The 23,180-nt window shown below is 38.4% G+C and overlaps 1 protein-coding gene across 5 annotated transcripts in view; it reads left to right on the top strand.

The window, feature by feature from the left end:
* The window catches only part of PIWIL2 (piwi like RNA-mediated gene silencing 2), a 56,227-nt gene that overhangs the window by 17,621 nt on the left and 15,426 nt on the right, over positions 1 to 23,180 (top strand). For all 5 annotated transcript variants that reach the window (XM_016141593.2, XM_016141595.2, XM_016141597.2 and 2 more), the window contains 10 exons: positions 1,395 to 1,583; positions 2,145 to 2,229; positions 2,862 to 2,951; positions 4,362 to 4,502; positions 7,054 to 7,167; positions 8,011 to 8,199; positions 10,243 to 10,344; positions 10,884 to 11,000; positions 11,253 to 11,341; positions 12,240 to 12,345. In XM_016141593.2, coding sequence (XP_015997079.2) covers positions 1,395 to 1,583; positions 2,145 to 2,229; positions 2,862 to 2,951; positions 4,362 to 4,502; positions 7,054 to 7,167; positions 8,011 to 8,199; positions 10,243 to 10,344; positions 10,884 to 11,000; positions 11,253 to 11,341; positions 12,240 to 12,345 — 1,222 coding nt within the window. The remainder of the gene's footprint in view (positions 1 to 1,394; positions 1,584 to 2,144; positions 2,230 to 2,861; positions 2,952 to 4,361; positions 4,503 to 7,053; positions 7,168 to 8,010; positions 8,200 to 10,242; positions 10,345 to 10,883; positions 11,001 to 11,252; positions 11,342 to 12,239; positions 12,346 to 23,180) is intronic.

Genomic DNA, 23,180 nt, shown 5'->3' on the forward strand with positions numbered 1-23,180 from the left:
ATTCCTTACGATCATTGTCACACCGGTATACCTGTAAGTTCTTCCTGTACCAGAGTCTCTTCATAACTCAGAACCAAAGCTGGCTAATTTTAGTTCTTTGGAATCTCACATGACTTGTTCGAAAGTAGTCCTTTGTTTACAAACCTTATATGTTTATATCACCCCCGGAAGACTATCCAAATGATATCAAGTTAAAAATGAAGTTGTAAAACAGTGTATGTGGTATGATTACACATACATATTTTTAAATTATTAGTATTCACAAATTTAAGGAAAGCTGAGGGAAAGTGGGTCTCTATCAGGAAGGGATTACAAACTATGTTCAATTTCTGTGTTTTGTAATTGTGTTTTATTTTACAATGAATGTGTAACACTGTTTAAGCAGAACCATAGTAATGATTAAATAACAATCCAATAAGAAATTGGGCACATACGAACAGACATTTCACCAGAGAGATGATATGGAAGGTAAATAGGACATGAAAAGATGTTCGACATCATTAGCCGTTAGCAAAATGCAAATTATACTACAATGAGATATCAGTGTACACCTATTAGAATAACTAAAAATACAGTGAAAATACCTAATGCTGGTAAGGATGTAGAGAAATTGTTCCTCATATGCCATGGGTGGGAATATACAATGGTTCCACCACCTCAGGGACTTTTGTGGCAGTTTCTTATAAAACAAAGCCTGCCCTTCCCGTCCTCTGCTCCCCTTTCACCTGCCCAGTGGCAGGTCCTAGTTCGCCCCCTGCATGCTGCCGCCTCCGCCGTCACTCGCCCTGCCGTGGTGTTTTCTTCCTGGCAGGGTGCTCCTTCGGGGATCAGCTGCCTCTGTAAACTTTTCTTGACTCCCTGGGCGTATTTCTGCAGGTTTGCTGTGTTGCCTTGTTCACTGCACTGTTAGGTTACCACAGAGAAACATTTGTATATGATGAGCCTTTTCATCTCTGCATCTTTAGCATCTTCACCAGGGCTGTCTTCTGATAGGTACTGTAGTTTCTTCCTTCAGCTACAAAGGATACATATAGTTCAAAGAATGTTTTATTATTCCTCTGTAGACTATGTCCTAATGATGACAAAAAAAAAATAGTAATTATTTTGGTGTCTAAAATATTTTAATGAATACAGTGAATTTTATTAATTTCTAGTTGCTGTTTTCAGTTCGATTTTTATCCTTTTACTATTTCCTGTTGATTATTTATTTATTTATTTATTTGGTAATACCAAAAGAAAAGAGATGAGAATCCTCTCTTCAAAGAGACACTGGAGCCTTTTGTTACTATATAGCTGTGATTATACCCGTAAAATATTTACTTGCATCCCCCATCCCTTTCATATTGCTTTGTGTGTACAAATGTGATCCAAAAGTCTTTTTTCTCTTTCCAAAGGCATGCCATGTATCAGCAGAACAAAGAAAACTTCCAGGATGAGTGCACCAAGCTTCTGGTCGGCAATATTGTCATAACCCGATACAACAATCGTACCTATCGTATTGATGATGTGGATTGGAATAAGACTCCAAAAGATAGCTTCACGATGTCTGATGGAAAGGAGATCACATTTTTGGAGTACTACAGGTAGAAGAGACTGGGCTTGGGTCTGTGAGTGGGGGCAGATAGTAGTCTATAGTCCTCTATCAAGGTATTGAGTTCCATAGTGGTGTACTATGGGACAGTAAAAATAATCGGATTGATAATGCACCTTAGATTAAAGTAGCTCTGAATATGTCACCTTTTCAAGTTTGTTTCTTTCACTACTTTTGGAAATTACTTCATAAATGAATCTCAGAGCTTTGAATTGTACTTCTTTTGCTGGTTTCGTTAGAGGTCTGGTTTGAGAGATAAAATGCAAGTCATTCATTTGACTATTATTTGCCTGTCCAGTTGCCTAAGCCTTTTATCCTGATGCAGTTTACAAATTCTTTTCTGACTGTTAGCCTAGTTCTCCTCTATTTAATTACAAGATGATTTGAACCAGCTTGTCTGGTTATAAATATGCTGTGATGAGTTTCTGATGGACCCTTGACAAAAAGATTATGCAACTTTGTATTTCAGTCCTGGTTAAGAGACTCAGACTATGTTGCTATAAGAGAAGTGATGCAGCTTCTGATTTTTTTTTCTGCTTCTGCCCTGCCATAGCAAAAACTATGGGATCACAATTAAGGAAGAGGACCAGCCACTACTGATCCACAGGCCCAGTGAGAGACAGAACAAACAAGGCATGGTGAGTGGGGGTGTCCGTTAGCCGCTCTTCACCTTCGTCTCGGCTCTGGGAGCTGAGGGGCAATGATGACGGGGCGGCGGGGAAAGCCGTGCAGGGTTTTGTCTGCCTCATCTAGCTAGGGGCGCCTCCTAACTTTGTAGGATTTGCTTTTGAAGTCCCCATAATAAGGAGCTAAATATCCATATGAGTGAGTTAGGTGAAGGAATCACATAGTTTGCTGCTAAAGAATAAAACACTGTAAGGGAAATTTTAGACATTTTAAGAGGGCTCGAGGCTGAGGGAAAGCACCTTGACACCTGACTCCTCTGTCTTAAGTGTAAAACCTGAAGATTAACAGGCTAAGAAGAGGTGGAGGCAACAACTTGATAGAATATATTGTCTTAGCTTATCTGGAGGCCCAAGAGTGACAGAAGCTTTTTGTTTCTCTAGTTTCTCTCCTTTTGACAGTTATAAGGAGTTATAAGGGGAGAAAGGGGTACTATGCCTGGAGTGTCTCGCTGCCCTCTTCTCTGTGGTTTCATGTTCTTTAGTGTGTCAGTGGCAGCCCTGCAGGGCCAGCCCTGGGCACCGCATGTCCTGTACAGGTCACGGGAACGGGATCCTTTCTTACCGCCTGGTTTTTCTCTTTAAAGCTGCTGAAAGGTGAAATTCTGCTGCTGCCTGAGCTTTCCTTCATGACTGGGATCCCTGAGAAGATGAAGAAAGACTTCAGAGCCATGAAGGTGAGAAATGCCTGCTCTGAGTGGGAGACCTTTTCAGTAGCAGATTGAGCAAACTCGGGCCTGGCTTGCACCTTTACCTGGGCAGGTCTGTTCTTTCAAGTTCCAACTTTCTTCGTAAAACATGATCCGTGTTTCTTTTCGCACACTGAAAACGCTGATCAGAGCTCCCTTTTGCAGGTTGTTAAAACAGCAGAGTGACTAGGTTATTGGATAAAAGGGAACAATTCTGTCTTCATCCTTCTCAGTTAGATGGGTGACTGAGAGCACTGAATTTTTAAAAACATTTCTAAGTGTTTAATTTGTTCAAAGGAATGGAGGAGATAAGTTAGCAAAAAGTAACAAGTCAGAGGATGAGGTAAAGGTATAGAAGTTGATCCTGCAGGGCTCGGGGTGTCCCAGGAGGTAGGCTCTGTTCCAGGAGGAGATGGCCAAGAAGCAGAGGTGTGTGCCACAGACGAGTCCGGAGCCTGTGTGCTTCACCCCCCTGCTCTGTGACTCCCGGGCCTCTCCACGTGGGGGCCGCTCTGCCGCCTCACTTTCCCAGCCCTTGTCGCTCTCGTCTCTGAACCATGTGTGTCTCAGAGGTCACATGTTCTTTTCAGTCACATCACGAACAGCCTGAAGGGATGCTCAGAATTCATGTAAGAGATTCCATTCATGTTTACCTTCTGATACCTTTTAAAAGGTCTTTCCATACAACTCCCGGTTTCCCGATGACTTTATGATCACAGAGCTACCCTTATAGCTCCACAGACTTACTGTCCCTAATGACTGCCTCTCAAGGAACAACAGCTGAATAATTTGTTAGTCCCAGAAGAATAAAGAACTCACTTATGTGATTCAGAATCTTCATATACACATGTCGGATACGCATTCAACAATAAATATTTAGAAAGCAACTATTATGGGCTAATATCTGGACAAAAAAAATGTCTTATTGTGACATTAAATGGCTGCTATAGTATGAGATGAAGTGTAAGACTGGATGTGATGTTCCATCTTGTTATGCTCGGCTATGTGCCTGGCACAGGGCATCCCCCACTGGTTTTCCCAGATATGAGATAGGTATACTCCAGCCCACTTTTCTCCTGTTGCATAGAATCTCTTAATCTCTTAGTAATATTTTTAAAATTCAAAACATGGCTTTAAGAAAGAGATACAATTTAGAAGTCAAGAGGGAGAAAGAAACAATAACATTTAAAATTATTACTTTTAGGATTAACATTTTAACCTTATACCTATTCACATTCCTGAGAGATACTTATTAAAGTCCTCGGAGATACTTGAAAATTTCTACAGATTTCAGTAAGATTCTTAAGGAAACTTTTTAGACATGTTGGGGTTTATTTAACCTCGTGTCGGAGAATGTAACACTTATAACTTATTATCTCCCATTTTAATTATATTTAGGATTTGACACAGCAGATCAACCTGAGCCCCAAACAGCACCATAATGCTCTGGAATCCTTGCTACAGAGGATTTCAAAGAATGAGACCGCCAGCAATGAACTAACACGTTGGGGACTCTGTCTGCAGAAGGATGTCCATAAGGTAACTGCGGGGACGTGGTGGGGCAGGAAACAGCATCAACCGATTCCAGAGCTCGTGACACTGTGTGATGACTCCTATCTTGTCTTTATTTTGGAGTTTTTGCTTTATTATAACACTTTTTATTTTTTTGCTCCTCATCATAATACTTGAACTTCCTTGACTTAATTAGCCAAGTATGTCTAATAGCTTTTCCTCTGTATTTCCCAGAGATCCGATCTCATTTTCCAGGTTGCAAAAGGAATATTGACTTGAAATTTATCTCATTTTCAGTTTTCCAACACAAATTATTCTTATTGTTTTACGTCTTTTTCTTTTTTTCCCGTTTTTCTCATTCCCTATGATTAACTTGTGTTTCTTTGACTGTACTGCTGTCACTCTCTCTGTAGGCATAAAGAGCCTCACAGTTGTACAGTCTGATTTTCTTGTGGCCCTTCCGCCTGCAGTTGCGGTGTCCTGCGTTGCGTTTGTGTGGCGTGATCTGTAGCGCAGAGGCAGCCTGAGGTGGCGGCGAAGTCCTGAGCCTTTGGGGTCAGCTCATTTGGCTTTGAACCTCTTCTACCATTTGGCATCTTGGTTACTTTGAGCAGATTGCTTGATATCTCTTAATTTCTTTACCTGTAAAATGAGGATAATGATTGAGTTAAAGATTGGTAAAATCTTTAGCGTAATATCTGATACATAGCAAGTGCTCAATAAATATTAGCTATTACTAGTTTTCATCATTTGAGGTTATATCAAAACAATGGTCTTTTCTTTAGTTCTCTCGCGCACTGAATTGACTCCTTGCTTACATTTTCTTCTTCTTCTTTTTTTTTTTTTTAATAAAAGTAATAGTCAATATTGTGGAAACTTTAGAAAGTATAAAAAATGAAATAAAAATATCAGTAATTTCATTATACAATGATATCTCAGCGACTTATTTTGGATACATGTAAAAGATAATATTTTCAATGGAGTTCCTTCCCCTAAACTTTTTTCTCAGAGTGAATCTTTTTCTTATAAAATTGTAATTGTACTACATATGGTTTTGCATCTTCTTTTTTTAATTTAATATTGTCTTTAACATGTTTTTATGTTAAATATTATTTCAAGAAAGAAAACATAAGTCAAAAAAGAAAAAAGTTCACGCGTGATCTCGCTCTGTTAAATAACCACCGTTCACATCTTTGTGCATATCCTTCAGTGTTATTTCTGTGGGTGCGCATGTGCACGCTCACACGCAGTATGTGTTCGTATGGTCTCCTTTTTTCCTTCCGTATATTTAGAAAGTTTTTGCATGTTATTTAACATGTTTCTAAATATGTTAATAGCTGCCAGATATTTCATTTTAGTTGCATTTCTTAATCTTTTACTTTCAACTTGAATTTATTTCTTATTACAAATAGTGATTCAGTGAACATTCTTGTAACTAAATCTTTACACATGTTATTGTCTGTTTTCATAGTCACATTTATGGAGGCAAAATTATTAGGTCAGGGGACATTTATGTTTTTAGTACTTTTATAACATATTGCCAGTTGCCCTCTAAAAAGGTTTGACGGTTTTTAACTTTCAGAAGCATAAGGTGAGTCTGATTTCTTACACTCCTGCTAATGTGGATATTGTCATTCATTGTATTAGATTTTTATAATATTAGGAAAACCATTGAATTTTTTTTCATTATAGATAAAATAAGTATTTTTTTTTTAAAGCAAAAATAAGTCCCTCTCAGTGCCTTTACTCTGTCTCTTACTCCGTCTCTGAGAGGAGACCACACTCTGTGGAGTGTTATCCTTTTTCGAATTAATTTTTCTTTTCACTCCAAAAAAGAATTAAAAAAATAAAATAAAAAGCAAAAATAGTAGAGGTCACAGAAAGTAAGTATTCTCCATAATTACCCTTCTCCAGAGATAATCGCTACTAATTTTGGACTCACACAGTTTTTACGATGCATATATAGCTATTTATTTATTTACTTTAAACAAACACAGGATTATACTACATGTAGTTAGAAAATGACTTTAATGATTGCAGAGTAGTCCACCATGTTTTGATATATCATCAACCTAGTCATCTTTCTATTTGGGGATATTTAGATCGAACTAATGTGTTATTCTTAACCTTAATTTGTTCTTTCCTTATATCTATGCCTTTTCCTTCCACCTTTTCCTTTGTATAAGGTAGAATAGTTTGTGTTCAGCATTGTTAAGAAATTTTACTTTATTTTTCTTTCAATTTTTTTCTTAATATATGTTTAAAGATTATATTCCTGTTCACCTTGAAATTATAATTGTTTTACATGCATTCACCGCTTCAAAAGAGACAATGTTTTTTCATTCCTTTCTCGGGAGACCATATTGGAAGCTTCAATAATTAAAGAGCAGTGCCTATAAAAATTTTATCTGTATATGTCCAGGGTTTTATTAACACGGACTCTCACTGCTAGCAGTTTCATTTTTCTGCCATTTTCAAAAATTATGACAGGGGCAAGTTTATTAGTGGAGCTGGCCAGAGAGATCAGTAATAGTGTCTACAAATGGCTTATGTCATTGGTAATTTCTTTTCTGTTTAGATTGAAGGACGGGTTCTGCCAATGGAAAGAATTAACTTAAGAAATACTTCATTTATCACATCCCCGGAACTAAACTGGATTAAGGAAGTGACCAGAGACCTTTCCATTTTGACCGTAAGTGATTTTTGAGGTGGTAAAGAGAGGACCAGTATTCCTAAAAGTGTGGAAATTAGGAAGCAGGGATGATTTTTAGTATCTTCTTTTTGAAAGTCCCCACTGAATTTCCATCCTGATACTAAATAGGGTCCTTCAAACAGAGCAAGGTAATGAGTTGTTAGAAGTAAGCCCTTTGCTTGACCATGGACTTAGGAAAAGAAAACAAATTGCTGCGGTAATTACTGTAGTGTCAGCTTCCTCCCACCCTCCCTGTTTCCTTCCTTCCTCTTTCCCACCTCTTTTTCCCTCGGGGTTTCTGGAAGGAGTTTTTATTCATGAAAGAAGCCAAATTAAAAAGTTCCCTACCACAGGCAGCAAAAAATAAAATGGTAAATAATTATTTTTCAATGTCTTTGGTTAACTTGGTTTTTATGGCCACACATAGAGTACACACATCTGTTTCTAAAACTTTTTATTGGAATATATTTCAAGAAAAAGTACACTTTTAAGTGTATAGCTTGATGAATTTTCACAAGTTAAATTGACCTGTGTCATCAATATCAAGGATTAAGAAACAGAACTTAACTTGTGCCCCAGAAGCACTCCGTGCTCTTAGTTACTACCTACCTTTCACCCCCACGCACCCAAGAATAGCTCCTGTCCTGACTTGAAATCATACAGTATACATTCTTGTATGTCTGGCTTCATTTCTTCAACCTCGTGTTGGCGAGTTTCACTCATGTCGTTAGGTGTGGTCATAAATCTTCTATCCTCATTGCGTCTACACTACTATCTCCTGGGTGTGAGTTTGGAGTGTTCAAGTTGTGGGAAATACTAAAATTAGCTTATGGTTATTTCTAGGTCCCCATGCATTTCTGGGCACTGTTTTACCCAAAGAGAGCAATGGACCAAGCCCGAGAACTGGTTAACATGTTAGAGAAGGTAGCTGGCCCCATTGGAATGCGCCTGAGCCCACCAGCCTGGGTCGAACTAAAGGATGATCGAATAGAGACCTATGTCAGAACCATTCAATCCATGCTTGGAGTTGAGGTACTAATTTAAGTAGATTTATAGGATGCCTGTTCTAAAATACTGGAATATTTTACTTTAAATGACCATGGTTAGCATTCTGCTGTTAATGTTCAGAAACCCCGTGTCTTATTCATCTGTGCATGAAGTACTGAACTACGAAAATACTCTTTATGCCCTTTGGTTAATTTTGCTTCTCTCATTCTGTGTAGGCATTCTCACTCTAGTGTTCTATTTGTCACGTAATTGGCTGAGAGAATAGCTGAGTTAACTTTAGTTCGTTATCTATATAGAACATGTCGTACTCAGAAAGCAATTTCTTGGGCCAGGTGCCATCCTGCACAATTCAGTACTGAACTGTAGCAGTCTGGTCTAGTTTGAGATTCAGATTGTTTTAGTGATGAACCTGGCTGGCAGATGGCCTATCAGCTTGGTGCTGTTGGCCGATCAGGACCACTGGAGCTGAGCAGGTCGTAGTGCTCAACAACTGAGTAGTTCAGGCCTATGGTTTTTACCTCTTTGTACAGAAAACAGGATTAAAGAGGAAACAAAAGCAGAGGAAAGTTTTGGGAAGTAATCCTTGAATTGAAGATTAGTTCTTGTGAGATCAATACTAGAATTATATTATCTTGGCATCACAGTTTTCTCCGTTTGATCTACTACTCTGGGTGCATCCCTCTGTAGCGGCACACTCATGTTCTTTCTCTCTTTTGTAATTTCCTCCTTCCCATGCCTACCATATTCTGCCATGGCCTGCCCCCCAGGACTGGTAATTGATGAAGTCTGCTCTGCTTTCAAAAGAACAACCCGGTTTAGTGAATCAACTCCCCCATTCATAGCTCCTCATGCTCTCTTCATGAGATGTAATGCTGTTTTCACGCAGCGTCAACACGAGTTTCATTCACGTTTATCAGACTTAACGCGTATTGGTTTTGCTCTATCTCTCTGTAATCTTTACAGCGTTCTGTTTTATTATTCTCTTAGTTATGGGTCACAAACTCAGATTCCTTGGGAGCCAGATGAGTAATACACGTGTGTGAGTAGGCCAGGACGGGACCGTGGTAAACTAAAGAGAGTAAACTCCATGATGGCAAAAAAAAGCTCAGCATTGTCCTATTGATTTTAAATTTGTTTTCTATAGAAGCCAAGAATCTGGATTTGCTTCTGTGTGTACCTCCCTGCATTTAACGGTTAATTAAAAAAAACTTGTAAATCATTGTAGGGACTGAAAAACCACATCTGTTTGCTAGATCCAGCCCATAGACTCCCAGTGTGCAGCCTGTGTTCTACGTGACTTTGGAAGTTCTTTGATGATATCGGTGCAATGTCCTCTGAGAAGTCTTAATCTAACACTAATCTTGATTTGAAATAGCATACTATTGATTTAGCATTTATAGTTGTTTCTGGTATAAAGAAAAGTTGGCAGCTTTATCTCACTTGAGCGCTACTTTTCTTTATTCAGACTTTGAAAGGCCCTCTGTTTTTTGTATCGGATCTCTAAAGCAGCGAAGAGGGTGCCGACTCGAGGTGTGCTGCTGGCAGGATCGTTCTGTCTCCTAGCCAGAGTGTCAGAGCGCTGCGTATGGATTTGGCAGTAGCTTCATGTCCGCGTGCATTCAGCCCTAAAGCCTTTCTTGTGGTGTTGCGTTCCATGTGTCCTCGGTTAACGTTTTGTGGTATGGATGCAATAAGATGCTTAGTTTACTGAAGAGAGTGGTAAACAGACATTGAAAGCAGCAAGCAGTAAGTAAATAACCGTTGCATATTTTCAAGCCTGGTCCTTTTCCAGGCATCGCAAGCTTGCTAATAAATCAATCAATCAGGTTATCAGCTCTCAGTGATCTATGGTAACATGGTACGTATCTATGTAGAGAAGCCCTAGGCCCAACACTTATGGTCCAGGATTTTTTTCTATGTTAGAATGTCCGCCCCCTTTGCTTCAGTCCCCTCTCTACCTTAAAATTCCTGTGGTTTCGCAGACTCTCGAACTGTCCCTGACTGGAGCCTTGTCAGGGTCCCCCGAGAGTTCCAAAGCCTGACTTGTGTACACTTTATCTCCTCAAGGGGAAGATACAGATGGTCGTTTGCATCATCATGGGGACACGTGATGATCTCTATGGGGCCATTAAAAAGCTATGCTGTGTACAGGCTCCAGTGCCCTCACAGGTGAGTGGGAGCCAGGCCGGATGCACAGACAGACACTCTGGCCTCCCTTGAGTCTTGGGAAAGAGGGAAAGACTAAAGTAACTGTTAGAAGCCAGCATGTGTAGACTCTCCTGGCAAAACCTTCCCCTTATTAGAATAACCAGGAGAATAGCAGATGCTCTTCATAAATGCTGCATTCATGTTCCCAAATTAGTACTTCTGCTGCTTCAGAGGATGAGTCTCCAGGTGGTTTCACATGACTGGGTTCTGAGAGTATTGGCTCCGCTCTGAAAGGGGAAAGATGTTTTTCTGTGGAGGTTAAACAAATTTACTCTGCATGAGATGTTTAGGAAGTTTTTGTTTTTTATTTGGTTTGTGGTGTGTGTGTGTGCATGTCCACGCACCTTCCTAGAAACCCTAGAACTGAAACTTAATACAAAGGGTATTAAATGCTACCTGGAGTTTCTTAAACAAATATAGTATTTACTTTGAGTTGTTTACATTGTCCGAGAGGTTGATAGTATCCTCCTGCCCCATGCCTTTTGGTCCCTTTGTGATAGGTCATCAATGTCCGAACCATTGGTCAGCCCACCAGGCTTCGGAGTGTGGCCCAGAAGATTCTACTTCAGATCAACTGTAAATTGGGTGGCGAGCTCTGGGGAGTGGACATTCCTCTGGTGAGTGATGCCGAGATGTGTTTTAATTCAGCTCTCCAGAGAACCCTGCGAAGCTATTTTCCTCATTTTCCTTAATAGCCCTACTCTCTGTGTTTCATAGTCTAAATGGTTCATTGCCTGTTTTTCAAATAAAATTAAGACTAATGTTTTCTGACACATGAAAGTTATGTGAAATTCAGTTTTCAGTATGATGGATCACTCAGGGATTTTTTTTTTATTTGTTTTTTTGTTTTGTTTTGTTTCCTAACACAGAAACAGTTAATGGTCATCGGGATGGACGTTTATCATGACCCCAGCAGAGGCATGCGCTCCGTGGTCGGCTTCGTGGCAAGCATCAACCTGTAAGTGTTACTCCTAGTGCCACTTTATTTGGTGACTTCCTTTGGATGCCGAATCTTCTTATAAATACAGCGGATATTTTTTGAGTATTTCATATGATAGTAAAAATATATTTACTTTTACCTAATACACAAACGTATATTCAACTCCTTCCTGCTCCATGTTCTTATGATCTATCGACCAGGATCTATCGACCAAACCGGTCACGCGCGAAAGGTTTTTTCCCAGCTGCAGTGTACTCTCCTTTACAATGGGGGCTGTGTCTTGTAGGTGATGATTTTTCTCCCAGAAACGAGGGTTTTTTTGTTCTGATTGTAAAAATACGGCATGTTTATTCAAATATCCGAAGAAATATAGAAAGCGAAAATTTCTTACAGTCCGTCTTCTATTAACCACGGCCTAAGGCCTGATGTATATATTTTAGATTCTCTTTTGTGCACGTGTTAACACATGTAGGTGCTGTATACACGTCTTCACAAACGGCGCAGTACGATGTGCACTGTGCCTCAGCTTGATTTCTGTACTTCAACTGTATATTTTGCACATTTTCCCATATCAATACAAGGAAACCACAGCCAATTCTTTCTAACTGCCGCATGGAGTTTATCGTATGCCACAGCCCTATATATTTAACTAGTCTTCTGTTGGTAGATATCTAGATTGTTCATTCTTTTCAATCGGAAGCAGTTTTGTAGCAAGTATTTACCATTATGCCTGTATTTTTACGTTCTCTATGGTTCATGTATATCTTTTCCTCACATCACCATGTGTTTTTACATGTAACGTAAATACATTTGCAACCTCTCGTCGGGCTGGTGCATCGCGAGGCCTGTGTGTGCTGATGCTCACACCGGGGCCCTTCCGTGTGTGTGCCTGTGTGTTCCTCTCTCTCTGCCGCAGCACTCTCACAAAGTGGTATTCAAGAGTGGTGTTCCAGATGCCTCATCAGGAGATCGTGGACAGCCTGAAGCTGTGCCTGGTGGGCTCCTTGAAAAAATTTTACGAGGTGAGAACAGAAATCGCAAAGTTCAGGGTTTGGAAGGACTGCCTATCTGAGCACTTCGAGAAGTCTGAATTCCGGGGAGGGCTCCCACATCCACGGTGAGTCTCCTGAACAGACTGTGGGGTCAGTCGTTGCTGAGCAGGCGGCTCGGAGGGGCTGCTCACAGGCTGCTGCTTGTGTGGAGCAGCTTAAAGAGCCAGGCGCTTTGATTTGGGCTTGGTAAGTAATGATTATTTCCCAGGTTGTCAGCCCGATGCTTGTAGACATAGGCTTTGTGCCCTTATCAGGGAAGCTGGGGGTAATTTTCAGCAGTTAAAGTAGTTTATGAATTTACTCAGCTTTATGGCTATCATTAGGCACTGCCTTTTTTCATTTGGATTTAAGACAGATGCCTCCCTATAAATTACCTCTAGAGCTTAAAGGAATGCTAACCATGGAGAATTGCTGTTATTAGGCTGATATTGGGTCTAGAACAAAGAACAAACAAAATACTTGTTTTGTCTTGGCCAGTACATCAAAGGAAGCACTGATAAGTGACTTTCATTTCTTAGGGTCAGAGTTAGTTAGCCCTTTGCATAGCAATTAACCAGCAAGAAATTTAATAATTTCAAATGATTAAAGTTAAGTCTCTATTACTCTACTCTGTTTCTTTTTAAAGTAACTATTTCCTAAGGTTTCCCTTAAATAGTTTGAACTGTCTCAGCATTAGAGATTATGTAGAAAAGAAGTTGAGTTTTTGTCTCTAAGGAGGTCCCTGTGATATGTCACTTTGCCACTGGGTACTACCTCACCTTCCTTTTGCTTGTTGTTATTGCTGCAATTGTCTTCCTTCAAAGTTCTGTCTTTTAGGCCCATGTTCAAAAATTGCTTTCGTGAAGCCTTTCCCATTTCCCCCCACTGTTCCAGCCTTTATCTAGGCTTATAGCTTTATGTTTCTCTCCCACGGCTCTTTATTTGTATTACGTGTAGTGTAGCACGTCCTGCCTTATATTAGTCACTTGTCTCCTTATGGCTTCCTTCCTCTGGGTTGTAAAGTACTTGAGCACTGTTTGGTTATTGATGGCTGTCTAACTGATTACTCTAAAACAGCGACGTGCAGTGAGCATTTATGGTGTTCACCGTCAGGCAGCTGGACAGGGCACAGCGAGCTGCAGTTCCTCTTCACGTGGGCCTCTTCATATAGTCTTCCCACGTGAGTTAATTTGGGCTTCCTCACAGCATGACGGCTGGGTTCAAAGCATGAGCGTTCCAAGAGACTGAGAAGAGCCAGATGCAAGGCATGCCACCTTTTATATCTTAGCCTGGAAAAGCATGCAGTATCACTTGCACCTCATTCTGTTTGTTGAGTAGTATCATTATGAATTTGCCTAACATATATTATGTTAGGGAACCTCAATTTTGCCAGAGGGTCAAAGCACAATCCACCCCAATAGGTCCTTAGGGACTCTAACATACAGGTTTAAAATACATAGTTATAGTCTCTTAGTTAGAGATTATTATGGGTTGAATCATGTCCCCCACCCTCCCAGCCAGAAAAAGAAAAGATGTTGAAATCCTACTGATGAATGTAATCTTATTTGGAAATAGGGTCTTTGCACTGATCAAATTAAGATGAGATCTTTAGAGTGGGCCCTAATCCAATATGATGGTGTCCTTATGAAAAGAGATTTGGGCACAGAGACAAACACACAAGAGGAAAGACAATGTGAAGACACAGGAGATCACCATCTCCAAGCACAGGAACACTCGAGGTGACGAGAAGCTAGGAGAGAGTCATGGTTCCTTCCTCACAGAAGGAGCCTCGCCAGTGCCTCGATTTCAGACTTCTAGCTTCTAGCCCCGTGAACCAGCACATTCCTGTTGTTTAAGCCACCCAGCTAGTGGTCCTTTTTTACAGCAGCCCTAGCAAATGAACACACGCCTAGCTTCTGGCACCTGCAGTTGCAGCCCTGGTTCGAGAACCACTACATCAGGTAGAAAAAAGTGTTACGGTCATGTGGGGGAAAACAAAGTATTGTTACACCAGTGTTTTCTGGATGCCCGAGAGAAGAGGAGGACTCTGTGTAGTGGGACATTCCCTTGGCCTCACTCATGTTGACTGTGAGTACACACTCATGAAAATGTGTAAGCTAGACCTTCTCACCTTTATTCCCTCCATTTTAGACAAGAAATGTTTCGATTCCCTATTCTAATTCTCTGTCAAAATGTTACTCTGAGAATGAAAGTGTGTTCCTTGGTCTGAAGAAATGTGACTCGGGGGGCCAGATTGGTGAAGTGTCTTCTGTTTTAGTCCTTTTTTAGTATTTTCGAGTATTGGCATTTACCAGCAGCTATGCAAAGCCCAGGCCAGAGTAAGTTCGTTTCTGTCAGGAACCACTTGCAGCCTCCTGGAGCTGCCTGGGTCGAGACAGTGTGCTGGTCCTGTGTAGGGTGCTCCTCTCGGGGGGTCTGCCCCAAAGCCATCTGCATTCAACACAAAGAACAGTTCTTGTTGGCACTTTGCACTTCACAGGAGGCAAGAGAAGTATGTTTAGCTTCAGCCCATTTCCTCTTAGCGGCAGCCTCCAGTGTCCATTTATTTCAGGGACCCGGGGGCCACCTCGGGCAAGCACACCAGGGTATCCACTTGCTGATTTCAACCACTTTCTGACCCCGGAAGGAGGTAATTATTCCCCGTACACCCTTCCCCTACTGCTAGTAACATCTGCTCTGCTTTCTGTCTGTATGGATTTACCGATTTGGGATATACAGAAGTAATCATGAAATATGTGACCTCTTCTGTCTGGCTTCTTTCATTGAGCATGTTTTTAAGGTTCATCCAAGTTGTAACATATATCTATAATTTGTTCTTTTTTATAGATGAATAATATTCCATTGTATGTTTATTCCACAATTTGCTTATCCATTCATCATTGATGGACATTTGGACTGTTCCCACCTTTTGACTATTGTGAATAATGCTGCTATGAACATACCTGTATATGTGTTTGAGAACCTATTTTTAGTTCTTTGGGGTATGTACCTGGGAGTGAAGTTGATGGGCCATGTCCAATTCTATGTTTAACTTTTTCAGGAACCATTTAACTGTTTTTCACAGCAGCCATGCCATGTTACATTCCCAACAACAGTGTAAGAGGTTTCTAGTTTCTCCACATCCTTGCCAACACTTTTTATTTTTCATTTTTTAATTATAGTCATTGCGAAGTGGTATCTCATTGTGGTTTAATTTGCATGGACCAATGGTATTTATTGTCCATTTGTATATCCTCTTTGGAGAAGTCCTTTCAGATCATTTTCCCATTTTTAAATTGAGCTATTTCTCTTTTCATTGTTGAGTCATAAGAGATTTTTTTTTTTTTTTTTTTACATATTCTGGATACAGAACCCTGTCTGATATGTGATTTGCAAATATTTTCCCTTATTCTGTAGGATGTCTTCACTTTCTTGATGTTATTTGATACACAAAGTTTTAAATTTTTATAAAGTCTAATTTGTCTTCTGTTGTTGTTCCTTGTGCTTTGGGTTTCAAGTCTAAGACTCTGTTGCCAAATCTGAGGTCATGCAGATTTACCCCTACGTTTTTTTCTAACAGTTTTATAGCTTTAGCTCTTGCATCTAGGTCATCGATCCATTTTGAGTTACATTTTGTATACATAGTGAGGTAGGATCCAACTTCATTCCTTTGCATGTGGTTATCCATTTGCCCTAGCACCATTTGAAGAGACGGTATTCTCTCTCCCTAGAGTGGTACTGGCACCCTTGTTAAAAATCAGTTAGCTATAGACACTCGGGCTTATTTCTGAACTCTAAATCCAGTTCCATTGGTCCACATGTCCATCCTTATGTCAGTACAATACTGTTTAGATTACTGTTTCTTTTTAGTTAGTTTTGAAATTGGAAAATATGGGTCTTCTAGGTTTTTTTTTTTCCATTATTGTTTAGCTATTCAGGGAATTCCTATTTAGAATTCCATGTGAATTTGAAGATAGGCAATTTAATATCTTAAAAAAAAAAACGCCACTAGAATTTTGATAGAGATTGTACTGAATTTACAGATTTCTTTGCAACTATTTCCATCCTATTAATATTCAGTCTTGTAATTTATAGACACAGGATGTTTTTCCATTTATTTAAGTCTTCTTTAATTTCTTTGAGCAATTGTAGTTTCATAGTTTCCAGGTAAAGTATTTTTACCTCCTTGGTTAAATTTGTTCCCAAGTATTTTATTCTTTATGATGCTATTGTAAATGAAAAGTTTTCATAATTTCATTTTTGTATTCATTGCTGTTATATCAAAATACAACTGTTTTTTTCTGTATTAATCTTTAACCCTGCAACATTTCTGAATTTATTAGCTTTCGGTTTTTAAAAACATTTTTTGTGGTTTTCTATAAATAGAATCATGTCATCCGCGAATAGATAGTTATACTACCTTTCCTATTTAGATGCCTTTTATTTGTTTTTCTTGTTTAGTTGCTCTGGCTGGAATTTCCAGTACATTGTTGAATAACGGTGGTAAGAACAAGCATCTTTGTTTTTTTCCTGATCTTAAGGAGGTCGTTTGAAGTCTTTTATCATTGAGTATGATGTTAACTGTAGATTTTCCATAAATACCCTTTATCATGTTAAGTAAGTTTCTTTCTGTTCCTAGTTTTTAGCGTTTTTATGTTGAAAGTGTGTTGGATTTTATCAGATGCTTTTTCTGCATTTTAACTTACAAAACCTCATTCAGATTAATATCAAATTTCAATAGCATAAAAAAACTTTGTTCCTATATAATTTTATTTTCTCTTTCTTTGTGCTAATTCTTCAGTATTAGGTTTCTCCAGAGAAACAGAACCAATGGGGCGGGGGGAGGCGTGTGTGTGTGTGTGTGTGTGTGTGTAGAAAGAGATTATTTTAAGGAACTGGCTCACATTTATGGAGGCTGGCAAGTAAAATATTTAAAGGATTGGCCAGCAGGCGGGATACCCAGGGAAGAGCTAATGTTGCAGATCAAATTTGAATTTATCCTACTTGGCATTTCTTTGGCTTCTTGAATGTTTAGTTTTTTCTTCAAACTTGGAAATAATCCACTATCTCTTCAGATACTGATATTTCTCCTTTCCGTTCTCTTGTAATGAAGCTAATTATTTATGTGTTGGTACGCTTGTTTTCTCACAGGGTTCAGAAGCTGCATTAATTTTTCTTCTTTCTTTTTTCTTTCTTTTTTCTCACAATGGATAATCTTGACAGACCGATCTCCTAGTTTGCTGTCATTTCCTCCTAGTCAAGCCTGTTGTTAATCCTCTCTAGTGAATTTTTAAATTTCAGTTATTATACTTTGCAACTTCACAGTTTCTATTTGGTTGTATTTTGTTTCTATCTCTTTGTTGATAGCCTTTATTTGATGAGACACTTCTCGTATTTTCCATATGGTCTTTATATGTGATTTCCTTTAGTTCTATGAACCGTATTTAAAATAAAGTACTTGTCTAGTAAAACTAACATCTGGGACAGTTTCTGTTGACTACTTTTTTCATGCATATGGGTCATACTTTATTCCTCGGCATGTCTCAAAAAATTTTTTTTAAACTGGACATTTTTAATATAATGCGGCAACTCTGAAAATTATATCTTTACTCTCAAGGATTGTTGTTGTTACTTTTTGCTCTTTCGATGACTTTCCTGGCCTGATTCTGTGATCTTTGTGATATGAACTGTTTGTAGCCACTAGCATCTCTCCTGAGTTAGCTTAGTGATCATCTAATGACTGGACAAAGATTTCTTTAAATGCCTTGAACTTGTTTTGCCCTCTCCAGGGACTGCTAGATTATTTTCCCATTTTCTCATGGTATTGCAGCTGCAGGTGTAAACAGCTACTGCAGAGAAAAAGGGATGTGCATAGAACCAGTTAAAACACCACAAAGCACATCGTTCTTACTGAGGTTCAGTCATTTTTATTGGATAACTGCTCTTCAGATTGTTACAAGCCTCTGGTTAGTATCAACAGTTCTATGAAAGTTGTATGACCATTTTCGTAGTATACCTGTCACTTTTATAAGGGAACAGATTTTTGGGGGTTCCTGCTTTCCCATTCAAGAAGTATTTTCTGAAGAGTGCTTTTGACAACCTTAAAGTTTTCTAGGTGGACCGCGGTTAGAGTCTAGTAGGACCCACTAAAGGTAGATGGCACTGGAAAACCTCCATCATTTTGGTTTGGGGGGCCCCAAAGGGCTACACCCTAGGAATAAAAGTAATTGAGAGGTATATAAACTTTTAGAGCAAACTACAGCTCATCTTTGAATTATTTCAATTCTTAAAATCATATGTGATGACCCAGAGTGCTAGTGTCCCCAAGATTCTCATAGTACGAATACTCCAGAAACCTGGGAGAAACAACTGAATTCTTCTCTCTATAAAAAACATCATTCCTGGCCCTACATTATTTCTATTAACAATATTGTGAACACTGTTTGGCACACAATTTTTAGAAAGGAATATATCTATATTATACATTGGCATGTATATATACACACTTATGTGTGTATGCATGTATATGCATATGTAAGTATAGGTATATGCATACATATACATACATGCATTTATGTATGTATATATGTGTTTATATAGAGTGTGTATGTGTGTGTTTACATAGGAGGAGGGGAGTTTAAATGAAGAGTTAATAAAGCAAAAGAATGAGGAAGCCTTGATTCAAAAAGACGGAAGCCCTAGGGACATATACTAATTCTGGAAGAGGCAGCTAAAAGGTCGAAAAGGTTTGCAGCTGTTTGAACGTCTTTAGGGATCAAAACCGGAAGGCCATGGCACTCCAAATCAGTGGTGGTCCCGAGTACACTCCCTACATTTTGGACTGTAAATCTAAAAGGGCTACAAACGAGGAGGAAGGAACTGTAGGTAGATCAGTACTAAATCGTTGCAATCCCTGAATGTAGATTATAGGTGAACCCTGGCTGCTAGCTTCACCGCTTACTTGCCAGAAGCAAATATAAATCCTTTGAAGGAAGATAACATCATCCTAGACATCGAATTGTTTCTATAATGTCTAATAATCATTAATAATAGCTGATAACACAGGGAGGGAAAATGAAGGGACTGAAAACCAAGAAAAATAACAGATAATCAACCCCGATCCACAGAGGATTCAGGCGATTGCATCAGACACATGTAAAAATGGATACACAATATGTTCAAAGAGATAAGACAGCATTAAGAATTTTAACAAAGTATTGGAAACTATTTTTAAAAATGGGAATTTCTAGAACTGAAATTTATGCTAACCAAAATTAAATACTTAATGAATGAGTATATTGGGTTTCTAGGGCTGCCATAACAACACACCATAGACTCAGTGGCTTAAACAACAAAGTTTATTTTCTCACAATTCTAGAGGATGAGAAGCCTAAGATCAAGGCGCTGGTAGGGTTGGATTCTCCTGAGGCCTCCCTCCTTGTCCTATATATACTTAGTTGCCTCTGTCATATGGTCTTCAACGCGTTTGTGTCTTTGTCCTAATTTCTTATAACATCAGTCATATTTGATGAGAGCTCATCCCAATGACCTCATGTACACAAAAAAATCTCTGTAAAGACCCTATGTCCAAACATAGTCACATTTTAAGGTCTTAGGGGTTAGGACTTTACCATAAAAATTTGGGGGAAATACAACTCTGTGCATAAAAACAGATAACAGTAGTTTAAACTTAATTGAGGAAGTAGCCCGTCAACTGAGAAGCAAGAAAATCAAACTGAAACACTGAGATACAAAAGGTTAGAAAATATAGGACAACAGACATGGGAGATAGAGGATTAAAATGTAATATGTGCATGATAGGCAGCCCATCAAGAGGTCGGAGAGGGTCTATGGCAGAGGAACTATCTAAAAAAACAATGGTAAAGAATATTCCAAAAACGATAGAGAACATCAAGACACAGATATGAAAAAAATCCTCTAAGCAAGAATATAGGGAAAAAAGGAAACTTAGGAAGTACACTTAGACATATTATAATAAAATTGTTGAAAATAAAGACAAATTTATGCATACACACACATGGAAAATAAAATAGGCTACCTTCAAAGGAGCAACAAATGGACTAATAGCTAACTTGTAAAAGAAACAGTGTCAGCCACAAGATAAAAAATATTAGTTACATAGTGTTAATAGAAAATAACTGCCAACATAGACTCTAATATCCACTAAAAATAATAAGGTGAAGTGAAGACATTCCATGGCAAATAAGAAATTGAGAGAGACTGTCACCAGCAGACTTGCACTGAAGTAAATACTAAAGAGCATTTTTCACCGAGAAGGAAAATGATCATGGAGAGAAGCTCAGAAATGGTTAATAGAATAAATAGGAACAAAAGCAGCAAATACAGGGATAAATTTAAATGACACATACCATCTATTGTAATGTTTTGAGTGGTCATATATTCATGTGTGTACGTTTGTATAAATTTCAAATTAATGACAGCGCATTTATCAGGAGGAAGTAAATGAAATTCCGATGCTTTTAGTTCCTTGACTTGTTGAGGAAAAGGTGAAAGTACTAATTTATATTATACTTTGATGTGCTAAAGATTTATATTGTAATTTCTGTGGTTGCCAGTAAAGCATAATAAAAGAGCATATAACTTTAAAGATGAGAAAGAGAAAATAAAATAATAATAAAAATTTTTTAAGAAAGAAAAAAAGAATGTCGACTAGGTGAGACAGCTAGTAATACTGGAACCTCGAAAATGTTCCACTAAGTAAAAGAAGTCAGTCACAAAAGAGCATATATTATATGATTTCATTCATAACAAATGTTCTGAATGGGAAAATACAGAAAAGAAAGTGGGTTAATGGTTGCTTAGGGCCAAGGTGGGGAGAAGGTGGGAGAGTTTAGGGTAGTGATAGCTAACAAATATTTTTTTGAGTTGATGAAAATGTTATAAAACTTAAGGGTTATAACATATCTGTGAATATACTAAAAAACATTCACCTTTACACTTTAAATCAGGCCATTGTATGTAAGTTATATCTCAATTGAGATTTTTTTTTTTAATTTAAAGAACCATATAGAAATTCCTGGAATTGTAAAATATAATAAATGGAAATTTCACTAGAGGGGTTTAACATGAAATTTGATTAGGCAGAAGAAATAACCAGTGAACTGTAAGATAGGTCAATTGACATTATCCAGTATAAGGCAAAGGAAGAAAAAAGAATGAAGAAAAATGAATAGATTTTTAGAGATCTATGGCACATCATTAACCATATCAACATAAACATAATGTGATTCCTAGAAAGGGAGTAAAGAGAACAGGGAAGAAAGAATATTGGAAGAAATAATAGCCTAAAATTCCCAAATTTGATGAGAAACAATAACCAACTTATTCAAGAGGCTGTCCATACCTAGACACATCACAGTAAAACTGCTAGAAGACCAAGAGGATGTGTTGAAAGCACCAAGAGAAAGCTCCTCTTTGTGTTCAGTGTATCTTCAGTAAGATGAAGATCTGACCTCTCATCAGAAATCAGGAGGCCAGAAAGCAGTGGGATGCCATACTCCAAATGGCGAAAGAGAAGGAAGGTCGTATCCAGAGAACTGTTCAAAAATGAAGGCGAAACCTTGACAGTGTTCAGTAACAAAGAGCTAGACATAATAAGCCACATTTTATGTTGTTTCATTTCTATGAAATGTCCCAGAGTAGGCAAATCCATTGAATCAGAAAAGAGATTACGGTTTTGCAGAAAATGAGGATGTGGGCAGGAATGGGGAGTTACTGCTAACAGGTACAGGGTTCCTTTAGGAATGATGAAAGTATTATAGAATTTGACACTGTTGATAGGTGCATAGCTTTGTGAGTATTCTAAACACTGAATTATAGACTTTAAAATGGTGAATTTTATGGTATGTGATTTGTATCTCATTTTTTTTTTAATGGAGAAATTAAGATATTCTCAGATAAACAAATGCTGGGAGGATTTGTCACTAGCAGACCTACAAGAAATACTAGAGGGAGGCCTTCAGGTGAGAATGATATGACACTAGATAGTAACTCATATCTACATGAAGAAATAAATGCCACAGGAAAGGTAACTATAAATGTAAAAGAAGCAAAAATGTGTTTTTACTTGTAACTTTTCTTTTACTCTGATTTCCAAGACAAATGCATAAAACTGTAAATGTACATCTGAGTAGCTATGCATACAGTGTGCGAGGATGCAATTTGTATGACAAATAAAAGGAGAGGGGATAGAGCTATATAGGAGCAAAGTTTTTTAATGTTATTAAAATTAGTTTTATATTAACCAGATGAGATTGTTGTAAGTTAATCAATTAATTGTACTCCACCAAGGAATCACTAAGAAAATAACTCACAATACGAAATAAAAATGGGATCTAGAAATGTCTAATGCAAAATCAGGCAGTCGTGGGAGACTGAAGGGGCAAAACAGGTTCAAGGCATGCGGAAGAGAGTAAAATAGCAGGTACAAATCTCACCTCATTGGTAATTACATCAAGTGTAAACGGATTAAACGTTTCATGCGAAAGGTGGAAATTAGCAGAATGGATTAAGCAGAAAATATGCATGTCTGCTTTCTGCAAGAGACACATTTTAGTTTGAAAGACAGTAAGTTGAAAGTAAAAGTCTGGAACAAGATAGACCATGCAAATAGTAACCAAAGGAGAGCCGGAGTCGGAGTCGCTAATATCAGACAAAAGAAACTTTAAGAAAAACAATAGGTACTAAAGACAAGGAAGGACATTTTATAATGGCAAAGGGTCCATTCATGAGTAAGACGTAAACACGTATGAACCTAACAACACAGACCCAAAAATATGTGAATC

Source organism: Rousettus aegyptiacus, unplaced genomic scaffold, assembly GCF_014176215.1.
Source record: "Rousettus aegyptiacus isolate mRouAeg1 unplaced genomic scaffold, mRouAeg1.p scaffold_m13_p_16, whole genome shotgun sequence".
NCBI lineage: Eukaryota > Metazoa > Chordata > Mammalia > Chiroptera > Pteropodidae > Rousettus > Rousettus aegyptiacus.